This window comes from Paramisgurnus dabryanus, chromosome 11, assembly GCF_030506205.2.
Source record: "Paramisgurnus dabryanus chromosome 11, PD_genome_1.1, whole genome shotgun sequence".
NCBI lineage: Eukaryota > Metazoa > Chordata > Actinopteri > Cypriniformes > Cobitidae > Paramisgurnus > Paramisgurnus dabryanus.
In genome coordinates, this window is record NC_133347.1 from 9,979,157 (window position 1) to 9,991,410 (window position 12,254).

General features: G+C 40.1%; 2 protein-coding genes across 4 annotated transcripts in view; one reads left to right on the plus strand and one right to left on the minus strand.

The window, feature by feature from the left end:
* The window catches only part of LOC135729190 (retinal Mueller cells isomerohydrolase), a 298,130-nt gene that overhangs the window by 276,852 nt on the left and 9,024 nt on the right, over nucleotides 1-12,254 (minus strand). The gene's annotated exons all lie outside the window — the stretch shown is intronic.
* Nucleotides 1-12,254, plus strand: part of pde4d (phosphodiesterase 4D, cAMP-specific) — a 307,501-nt gene that overhangs the window by 204,877 nt on the left and 90,370 nt on the right. Inside the window, exon 1 of one of the 3 annotated variants that reach the window (XM_065246645.1) lies at nucleotides 6,314-6,783. The exons of the other annotated variants lie outside the window; for them this stretch is intronic. Within the exon in view, the coding sequence (XP_065102717.1) occupies nucleotides 6,527-6,783 (257 nt within the window). The 5' untranslated portion in view covers nucleotides 6,314-6,526. Of the gene's footprint in view, nucleotides 1-6,313; nucleotides 6,784-12,254 lie in introns of those variants that run through there. 3 annotated transcript variants of the gene reach the window in all.

Here is a 12,254-nt window from a genome sequence, read left to right on the forward strand (position 1 = left end):
TGCATTCAGGGACATGGCGGCCATGTTGATGGCCTTGCGAATGTAAACATACAGCAAGTCGAACGAGGAGAAGCAGCAAAGTTGGGAAAATTAAAAGAAAGAAAAAAGATCAAATTAAGACAGTACAGCAGTCCGAGTAGCAGTAAAGGAGGCAATCAACATGGCCGCCACGACAAGTAATGACATCACGACGTTCAAGCCCTATTACAGTATCAGATTAGCAGACAGACCGCAGCATATTTAGTATTAATGACAAACGTGCTCATTCTGAAATCGAAATGAATAAATAATGCTTTGTACTGTATGTGCATGCAATAATTTGCTGGTTTTGTAATTATGTTATCTAAACTTACAAGTTACCTACACTTATTTAGGGAAATAACCAAAATAACGCTGACCGTGTAGCTGAATGTCAAAAAAAACTTTATATATACCTGTGTCATTAACAGAACGGACACACTCACCTTAATGTTTTTTTTATAAATCCATTATCCTGCCAGATTAAAACACAAACATTGCAAATAAATCCAGAATGAACAATTAATTTACGTACACATATCCTAAAAATTAATCTTGCGTGACTGATAGCTCTAAAGCGGGTGAATTTAGATCATGATTTTGAATAGAAGTCAATGACGCCCTCTGCTGGTTGGGTATACCAAGATGGCCGCTTGAACTATGCGCTGGCTTCACCTCACGCTGTTACGTTAAGCGTTCTATGCGCAATCCAGTCATTTATATAGATCAGTGGTCCTGTCCCACAATTCTGTACGTGTGTGTGCACGGGGAATGTGATGTTCGAAAAAATAAAATAGCGGCCAAGATAGCGGCTGGAGCACAAATTTAGTGATTTGATCATAAACTAGTGCATGGCATTATAAAGCGTGCGTGCGCATAAAACGGGGCTGGAAATGTGCATACGCCATTTCCCACGCAAAGGTTGTGATCTATAAAAAACAAACTTGACGGGAGAATGGGCTTGCATGGTGGGATCTGAGGATGATTCATGTATGCACACTTGCAGGTGATTTGGGATTCATAAAGAGAACATTGCTTTATTAATGTTACTTAAGTCTTAATATGTTCTAGCGTATGCCATTTTTGGCCTTTGTGCGTACGTAGACTTTTAGTAAGGATACTAACAATGAGACCCTTGATCTCTGCTTCATTTCAGTTTGCAGACTGTCAAAAAGCTGAACAATAAATTATTGTTACAATGACATGCGTGTGCTCACTAAACTCTCAGAAATAAGATAGTCAAAGTTGTCACTGGGGTGGTACCTTTCAAAAAGGTCCTAATATGGGACATATTTGTACCTTTGAGATACCAGTACGTACTTCTAGGTACCAATATGCAACTTTTAGGTACAGTGTCAACTTTTGTATCTTCTTGTACCTTTACGTACCTTGTACCTTACGGCATTGTATCTGCCTTTTGTTAATGCAGGACACATTCCGAAAATGTCATGGCAATTTTAGGTCCCCTTTTACGGAAACAATTACGGGACGTTTTTGCATTCACACAGACTGCACACTTGGAATGCTTTGGGAATTTTTTGGGATCAGTATGCTCTGTGAAAGGACAAAGGGGTTTAAGAAATGTCAACACAGGGCAAAACTGCACAGTGGATGGTGAGCAGGGTTTGCTCATACAGCATTTTTAGGTGGTGTGTCATAACCAGAAAGACTGTTCAGTCATCCATTAGATCCCATACAGCACAATATCCATAAAATGATTCTGTGCACTGTGAACTGTTCACAACCAAATTATAGGTTTTCTGCACAGTCACTGCTCTACATGTCCATTACGCTATTTTTGTTTGTCTTTTTGACTTGTAAGTTAATTCTTTCTGATCTTCAGAGCGAGGTGCTCTTTGTGATAACAGCGTCTGTAGTGCAGATATGATTAGTCACTGGTAACAAAGTGAAACACTATTTTTGGCTCAGAGAAGGAGTTTGAAACACTCACTGAGGTCATGATTGAAGAACATGGAGATAAATACTTGAAGTACATACTTATTTATAACTGAAGTTTGCTGTAAAACTGCTTATGTTCTGTTGGTGCTTACCAGTTCCTATTTTGAATTAAGTTTCTTGATGAATAAGTATAAATGTAAGCACTGTGAATGTCCATTTGGTTTAATACATAAAGACGTCACATATTCAGGATTTCTTGTGTGAAATAGTATAGGTGTTGTTATTTGTATCAGACTTTAAAGGGACACAGACCCTTGATTTTTACCGTTTTGGAATCCATTCAGCCGATCTCCAGGGCTGGCGGTACCACCTTTAGCATATCTTTTATGCTTAGCATAATGCACTGAATCTGATTAGACCATTAGCATCGCGCTCAAAAATACCCAAAGAGTTCGAGATTGTGCAGGCACAATGATATTACTTAACGGCCGGAAATAGTCCCCTTGGTTACTTACAATAGCAGGGGCCTATTTTCGGGCGCTGCGTAATATCATTTCGCATGCTGCAGCCAAAAACTTCAGAAATTGATTAGCGCGAGAAAAACTCGAGACAGCTAAACTCGACAGAGAACTTCCCTGCGCCTCGTCCATTAATTGTATATAGCAGGAAAAGCTATCAGTCTCTTAGAAATACAAGGTGTCAGTGTGTAAACTGACTGAAATGCATGTATCTCACAATGAATGCGTGAGACTTGAGAGCCCTGCGAATGTACTGATGTTTCTCCACGATTAACTTGTCCTTTACAGACATTGCAGATTTCGAAATGCTTTTACACAAAAGACATGTTTGCGAATAATAAAAATGTAGTCTGTGCACGCGGGTGGACTTCCGGAAAAATCGGCCGAAGAAATACAAAAAACGTCCGGTTGCCGATCACGCAAAAACCGGCCGGTTCAGATCTCTGGCCGGTCAACCGGTGCATCCCTAATTTTTAATGGGACATGCGATTAATTGTTGCAGCCCTACTCTTTGGTTATTTTTGAGCGTGATGCTAATGATCTAAATAGATTCAATTGATTATGCTAAGCTATGCTAAAAGAGGTACCGCCAGTCCCAGAGATTGGCTGAATGGATTCCAAAATGGTAAAAATCAAATAAACCCATGCTGGGTTGTTGTTAACCCAACCATGAGTTAAAACAACTCTACAATTTCTTGAAACAACCCAGCATAGGTTTATTTATTGGTTACAAAGCAAAATATCTTGCTACGAGTTAATCAGAACAAAGAAATGTATACAGGCTTGTAATACCATGAGAGTGAGTAAATAATGAGAGAATTTGAATTTTTAGGTGAACTATCCCTTTAATAACAGCTGGCAAACCTACAGCATTCATGTACACAGACAGATGCGAAACACTAACACGTCAAGCATGGTAAACACGCCTCTTTAAAATACCCAAGAGGGCTTTTTTTTAAAGGATCCTAATGTCCTACATAGACATGTTGTTTTTTATCATATAAGCCCAGGAAAACAAAGTCAGTTGCAGTCAGCAGGGGTAGTATGATGTAGTGGTTATTGATTTGGGCTAGTAACTTAAAGGTTATAGGTTTAAATCCAGTGAATGTGATTTATACATTTTTACACATTTTCTTGTACAAACAATGTTGCATTTAGGGTTTCATTCGTTCACAGCAACACAACAATGTGGGTAAAGTGGTATAAGTGACAACAGAAAGATGTTTATACAACCTACATTTTATGATACAATCAGCCACCATGGATTTAAAAAGAAATCTAAACTGGGAGGAAGAAGCTTTACTGCTCACCCTCAAACATTTCAAAAACATTCTTCCTCTCTTCAAAGATTTGCTTACATCTCTGTCTCCTCAGTGCCATCACAAGCCCCTACTGGCAACTTCTAACCACTTGAGTGACCTCTTGAGCGGTCTTAAATAACTGGGAGAGTAAAACCTCATTCACACAGCACTTTGGTCCCAGAAAATACCCGTAAAATTGGCAGACAAGCTTCCGTGTGAACGCAAACACGTCCCGTAAAGTGTAAATGAAATGCAAAACAATGCCGTAAGGGACGTGTCGTAGTGAGGATGCGCGTGTCTTGGCAACAGGAAGTTATGGTTCAGCTCTTTAAAACGAGGGGTTTACATGCAGATTAACATTCACGACAAGAAATGTCTGCAAACCGGTCTGAAGCAGATATCAGGAAGTTCTTCACTCTCCTTGCTGAGTCGGAGATCATTCAGCAACATAAACGAATAGATGATCTTAATGTCAATTTCATCTACACTCCATGTACTTATGTTGTCTGATGGTTTCCTATGTTTATTACTTGGAAAAATGCTTATTTGTTTATGTATCTTAATTCTTTTATGATTGCAATAAAAAAAAAAACATTAAAGAATAGCATGTCACACCGTCTCATGAGCGTATAATAAAGAAAAATGCCCGTGCGTCATTGCAACAAGAAATAATGCACACTTACCTGCACACTTGCATTCACAATGAGAAATGTCTGCAAACAGGACTGAAGGGAGCTTGTCAAATATCCACTCTGAAGCTGAGATCATTTACCAGCATACTAGAACGGCGCGCTACACGCTCCTTTATAGTCTTATCATAAACAAAAATGCACACGAGTGGAAAATTTCACAATTTCTCCGCACTCTAAAATGGCACTTTGAGAAGCCTGATAAATATTGCCCTGAGCACAGTTTGAGACATTACATTTAAAATTATGTCTCTACAAGAGGAGACACATGTAAAATTGTCTCTCACAAGTAATATCTCAGAAAACTTATTAGATAATATTAAGATATCAAAGAGGTATCACTTTTTTTTAAAGAGTTCTTTGCAGTGATGCCATAGAGAGCCACATTTCATTAAAGAAAAATTTGTTTCTAACCTTTATATAGACGATTACATCTGACACATGCGCGTTGTCACGGCTACGCGCCTAGCTCACATAAACACAACGTTTCTGCTCATCTCATGTTAATCTTGATTACCTATAGAGTAGTATTACATCCTTCATATCTCTGAATAGTCTTTAGTTTTAACAGGTTTATAAAAGACAGATCAGCTCTAGCGATTGTTTCGGGAAAACCATGAGATTTCGAAGGTGTCCAGTGGGAGGAGAGTCATGAGCAAGCAATACACACAAAACAATATTTTTCATCATTTCTGGATAATTTATGATTCACTACATGTTCTTGCCATTTACATAATATGCAATTATAAACCGATTGCCAGCAAAACACAGAATAACTCAGCTGCTATCTCGGAGAAACAAACTATATCCATTGTTTCCATAAGGCCTGCTTACTTGGAAAGCTGAACAAGGCTTTCTTCTCCTTACATCCAAAAACACACTTCTTCTTTTGTGCCATTGTTGATTCTTGATATAAAACAAAGCTGTCGCGTGCATTGATGCATGTGACTTCTACTCAGGGGAACAATGCTAATGCTAATCCTCATTCTCACTCTGATTTTTGTGGGCGTGCCTTTTTGGGGAAAGTGCCCATAAAAGGAATATGGGGTCACTGATATGTAACGGGTACCCATGTTATTTTATCGGTCCGGCTAGTGGCTAAACTGACCTCTGGAACAAATAGCTTGTTGAAAATTAAAATTATAATATGAGGGTAGACGGCGAGCATGGATTACTAAGTGAAGAGAGGTTTGACAGCCAGGCAAGAATTCAAGGATATGTAGCTAACATTGTATACATTAATTTTACATTAGCTAAGTGTTGTGTGATTTGAACTAAGGTAATTTGCTTGTTATCAGAAATAATCTTTTCTAGAGAGACTCTGTTGTTATTCATTCATCGCAGAAGTATACCGAAAGTTACGTTTGGGCCACAAAAGCCTTTTGTTCAAAAGAAAGCATCTGTGGATCCATATAATCTAACAAGAATATACCTTTAGGGTGCATCACTAGTAAAATATGTATATAGCTGAATAAGCTTGGCAGCACAACGTCTAGCTAATATTAGTATTTTATAACATATTTAGCGCAGTTGCTTTGTGATTAAGGCATAAGGTTTCCCATATACACACATTTTTATCTTTAGACACACACACACATCATAAATGAACTCTTGGAAGTACATATGAGAACATGAGGAAACAAGAAGAGAAAAGAAATGGCTTTTGGCAGCAGTGGTGTCAGACACCACAAACTGCCTCTTACCACATACTGTTTTTCTCTCTCACACACACAAATCCAACAGCTCTTTAGCGAAGTGGTGGCTTGCATTCAGCAGTTAGCATAGAGCTGCAGATCGACAGCTCACTCTCTCCTCCCACCCTCCCTCGCTGTCTCTCTTACTCCCTCCTCTCTCCCCACCAAACCATCACAGCTCGGCAGTCGTCCTGACAGGAGCACGCACTCTTTCTTTCTTCGGCTCCTTCACCGTTTTAGTGCGCTCACTCTTTATTACACTAGGTAGCCTGCGTGGGGTCCACAGCGACCTGCAGGGTTCGTCCACTCATCTTTCCTCTCCCTGTCCCCGGGGAGTTCACCGGCGGATTAGTGGACGTTTTTCTTTTTGACCCCAACAGCGGGAGAAGGACCGGAGAAGCGTGAGGATGGCCCAGCAAGCGGCCGTGGGCCACCAGGACACGCTAGCAGTGCCGCCTATGCCCAAGCATGTTGGGTTAAATGAGGACCTGGTGAAGATCCTGAGGGAGAACCTCCTGCAGCAGGAGCGACCACGGGGGCACCGGCGCTCGCCCTCGTCAATCTCGCCCAGGCTGTCGCCAAGGAACTCTCCGCGGCTCCTCCGACGGATGCTCCTTAACAACAACATCCACAAGCAGAGGCGTTTCACGGTGGCACACACCTGGTAGGACCCTGGATGCTGTTTTTTACTTCTCAGTTGATATGACTAGGAATCCCATCTTTATAGAAAAAGTTTTGTTTTGACTAAAATGGTGTGAGAGTGACTTGTATATGTCTTTTTGAATGATGATGTTTCTGCTGCATGGTAAATGCCGTCAATGAAGAGAAAGCTTTTCTGTCCCCAGGGTGGAATGCTTTTTTGTATGTGCAGGTAAACAATTATTAACGTGCATGTTTCCCTTTGATATTACCGATTTTTCCATAACACCTGGCAGATGCTCTCTGCCTATACTGAATAAATCATATTTGCATAAATGCTCTTTCAAGCTTTACCCCAAGGGCCAACCGTAGAGCAGTGGGAGAATTTTATATTTCGCTTCTATTCATCCTTAAATCTCCTTATCTCCCACATTCCTGCCAGTGGAAATGATGTAGATAATTGTTTGCTCATTGTTAAATGTGTCAGATTATTGGGCTCCGGGGTGGATTTTTCTTTGGCAAATGTTAAAATTTTTAATTTCACACTTCTTTCCTTTCGCCTGCTCGCTATCCGGATTACTGTCACCCTGTTTCCAACACAAATTTCAGTTGTGTTCTTATCTCATTTCTTTTCCTCGTTCCATATGCAAAACTATGCATTAAAGTCCTTTGTCATTTTTAATGTACATGTACAATGCTTTTGTCACGTGTTGTATCGATCACTCCTCTCAAGATGATTTCTCTGCAGTGAAATGCTCAAATCTTTCTTGAGAGCTTTAAAATTGATGCTCTCATTCTTGAACCATCAGCTTGTTTGGATATGAAACGGCTTTCAGAGAATATCGTCATTTCGAACCACAGGAGGTGTAATCACGGTGTCACAATCTGCACTCATTACACCTTCTGTAAGTGTAGACCATTTTGCCCTACACATTTGCCCTCTGCCATGATGGCGAGATTACACGGTTGAAACATATGCAAACATAATGGCGCAGTGATAACGTGCATACCTAAAATCCACATCAAATATTGTTGAGCATAATAAATACCCTCTTTATATTTGCATTTACTTGCCTACTGCTCATGAACTGCTTATTGTTTCTTGAATTTCTGCTCTCAAGACATCTGAAAATCTCTGCAGTGTTTTACATGTGATTAATTGGCCCACATCTTAAAGGTGCGGGTGCTGTTTTCCTTAAAGGGTTGAATAGACTAATCTTGCATTGCTCTATTGTTAAACAGCTGCTGGATTCGAATGCTTTTTTAACACCGTTATTTCGCCTCTACACAGGAAAATAGTGCTATCAATCATGGGAAATAGAGCCCTGGGTTTCAGCTGCCCTGGAGATCTCAAGGATCAGCTCAGATCGAAATCTCTTATACAGTTGATGTGTCTTGCTTGTAACAGCAGATGGTTAGGCTGAATTAAGCAATTTATTCCTTATTAGAAAACGCTGTTTATCCTAATGAACATATTTTTCAGTTAAGATTTCTTGTGAAACGTGCCAGAGATGAGCATGCATTAAAATGTTGTTATTTTCTTAGACTTTGTCAGTTCAGGTGTCTAATACAGTAGTTGACGTCAATTGTTTGTTTGTCCAATCAGATTCTATAAAATTTTGGTGCAAATGAATCTATCACTTGGTAAATGCGAACCGATTTAGGCACTAAGTAAAAGCAGCATAAAATTGTTCCTCAAAGTAAAATTTGGGATCTGAAGCAAAACCATTTGACGCAGCACACAGCGGGTTTCGGAATTGTTGATTCAGAATCGTTTGGGAAGGGGCTGCTTTACATTGTATGAGTTTGGACACCTGCTGTGATAAAATAGGCACTTCACAGTCATGGTGCGAGTCTGAAAAAATGAGAGAATGCAACGTTTACAGCATTCCTCAAGTCAGTGTCGCTTTATTATATCTCCTTTCACAAACTCGAGATATTTTCACAAATGTACCACGCAGATCATCAGAACCACTGCATGCATGCTGTGCGCTCGTTTTCTCGCTCTCTCCCTCGTGTTGAAGCACAGTCATACACATGCTTGCACGGAAACACATAAAAACAAACACGCAGAAGTACACACAGTCACGATTCCATCACAGCTCGTTCTCTCCCGCTTGCCTGTGCCGTGAGTTACCTCGGTAATAAGTCAGGAAAAAAGGTTTGCGAGATTTCCTTAGGCCTTGAACTAAAGAATGCAAGGGGTGGTGTAAGAGAGGCATTGTAGGCTGGGAAGAAAGGATGGGGCAGGACCCAGATCAAGCTCTTTGCCATCGTTCCTGCATGCCCAGAGCAGGTTGAAAGGCGGATGACCTTCTTCAAGGCCTGTGACACCGACTGTTTGCAGAACTGATCCACAAGCAGTCTCAATCACAGCCCACAGTTCCCTCACCACCATACTTAGCACTTGCCACAAAACTGCTAAGCATCGGGCCGGGTGCAATCTGATTGGTTGATTTTAAGGAAGAACTGTGGGGGTTTTTGTATAAGTGCTAACATTGACAGCTATGTTTTTTTCCACTGATTTGTATAGATTATAAGGTATTTCACACCAAAACATCATGTTAAAACTAAATAAACCGTTATTGGTCACTTTAAACGTCAGTCATAGGTTCTCTGGGTGCTGTTCTTTGTCAAAGCCATTTACATTACATTAAGCCATTTAGACAGTGGCAGCTCGTGACTGCTCATCTGAGGGGTGCTAATTCAAAATAAGTGTTCGGAGTGTCATGTGTGTTGCTTGCGTTTTTAAAATATGTGTTTGTTGCATCATGTGAACCATGTGCGTCACGTGTTTTGTCAAAATAAGTGCCTGCTGCACACGCGTCAAAACCTTTTATGATAAAAGAGATGCTCACGTTCACAAAATACACGCAAGACACTCCCTTAACAGTAAACTCTGATTACGAATGAGATTATGCGAGTATCTTGCAAACGTGAGTGTCTCTTTTATCATAAACCATTTAGACGCGTATGCAGCAGGCACTTATTTTAACAAGACATGCAGGTTCTCTCGATGCGCAGAACACATATTTTGAAAAGAGGAACCACACACATGACGGGCTACATACATGTTGTGACGAACTTTGCATCGAGCGCCCTCGAAAAAGAAGTCAGAAGATGTTTTTATCCACAAATGTGAGGAAATACAAGAGCATCTTATGCAGAATTAGATGCAGGCATGGACAAATTACTTATCCATAAACCCCCCTCCAAAACCCCTGTACCACCACCGCAGTGCGCCACACATTGATTTTTATGTCCATTTTATAATCTTGTTTTATCTAAGGGACTTACTGAAATTACTGTTGGATTTCACAGGAGCAGAGAGAAATGGTATGAGGGTGAGTGTGTATCAGGCTGTGGAGAAAGTTTAAAAAGTGCTGGAGAGGCAGGAAAGATGGCGTGGGAGGGAATAGGTGGACTTTAGCTGAGGTGCCCGAGTCAAACAACAGTGAGCCGAAAGCAGGAGTACATGCAACAGTGGTGTTTAACAAAAAACATGAGGTAGCCTGATAACATCACTGCAGTGCTCTCTGCCAGGGACCCTGCAGTACAGTGATGTGTGGGAGGGTTGAGCCGTATTCACAGCAGGCCATAACTAGATCAAAGCTATTGTTTTATATGGAGTGATTTTCAGTTAGAGACAATGGAACAACAAAACTCAGACTTTGGTATAGCAGAGATATGCCCGAAAGTGATGTATGTTTTAGGGATGGGCATTCGATTAAATTTTTTTAGTCGATTGTCGGGAGAATTAACGATCGACTATCGATTAATCATTAATATTTTTATAATGAAAAAATAATTATTTAACTTTTATAATTAAAAAATGTTGAATACAAAAACACAGCGTGTTTCCCTCCATGAGACCTTTATTACAAGATCAACTTGTGGCAGACAGTTAAACTACATTTAGTTAGACATACGGAACATATATGCGCTTGAATATGCGGTGCTCTAAAGCAGCGGAACCTGCAGCTGCGAGCCGCATTCTTAAACAAAGACCTCATTTGTTCCAAAAATCATGACCTCTTCATGATTATTTTTTTGAAATCAAAACGGAAGGTCAAAGATAACGGAGTATGGTGTCAAATATTGCACCCTGGTGGTAAAATGTTGAATTGCTGCCACACAGTGAAATTCATTTAATTGCTTCAAGACCCACGCTACGCTAGGCAACGCAACCTGCATTAGATAAAAAAAAGTATTCGATTAATCAATAACAAATTAACGTCATCGACTAAATTCTTAACGATCAATTATCGATCGTCGATTAATCATGCCCATCCCTAGTATGTTTACTTAATACTGTTTCTTTTTGTGACAGTGTTGCCAGTTGGCCTTAGAGTAAATCACTTACTTTTGTCCACCAATCCAGTAGGTTGTCATAAATTATGTCAAAATTAACAAATAAATAAATGAGTAAACTATTTCCACACCTCCTGATACTATAATGTCTCTGCGATCTCACAGTCTGACGATAGAACGATGTTAAAGGTAAGGTTTCACATTTTGAAAAATGCTAACGGTAGCCGCCTAGCAATGAAATCACGATCCCACCCTCCAGTCAAATCGCCATCCAAAGTCACGCCTCTTTCAAAACACATGAACACGCACAGATCAGACGGTAACATCTCATTTCTCATTCACAAGTGAGAAAATTTAGCAGTACAAAGTGAATAACATTTCCAAAATAACCAACATAAACAACTGGTTTGCATCAGAATTTGTTAAAGCACACTTTCGGTTGTGTAGACGTAGTAACTATATCGTTACGCTAATCCGTAAACGAACACAAATTTCATAAGCAACACAATGTTTCATCAAAGTAGAAAATCTGAATCCATATCAATACAAACATATCGCGTACCTAACATACCAAAATAAACAGTGCAATGACCCTTTCAGACCCTTTGCCTCCTGCAGCTGTTTGCATCTCGTGGTAAAGCAGTAAAGTTACCGATGTTAATTTGGGTTTTTGTTCTTTGCTGATCCAGGCAGTTTTTGCTGTTGTTGTTATAAAACATGTCTTTCGTTTTGTGGCTCCTGTATAGGTTGTCAATTCAGCAGAAAAGTTTGCTATTGTCCCTGTTTACAGACAGGAGGTGAGCGCACGTGAATGCGCTGATGACGAATGGGGTCTGCGTGGACTAGCTACGCGGTGGGCATTCAAATTATGCTTACATATGAGGTACAAAAAAGGCAACGTCCGTTCGGACCGAAATCTATGATTGGTTGAAAATTTTTTGGTTCTACGCCTTTCACAGATGACATAAATTTCTACAAATACTTGCTATCAGAATGTGAGGAGACTTTTAACCAGCATAACTAAAAATGTTTCAGGATCAAATGTGTTACCCTACCTTTAATGGGGCATATCGTGCAACACTAGGGGACATACAAGCTTTACTGTCTGTGTCTGTGTGGGTAGTGTCCAGGGGCCGGATTCACGAAAATATTCTCAAGACAAAAAATAAGAAAGTTCTTACGATA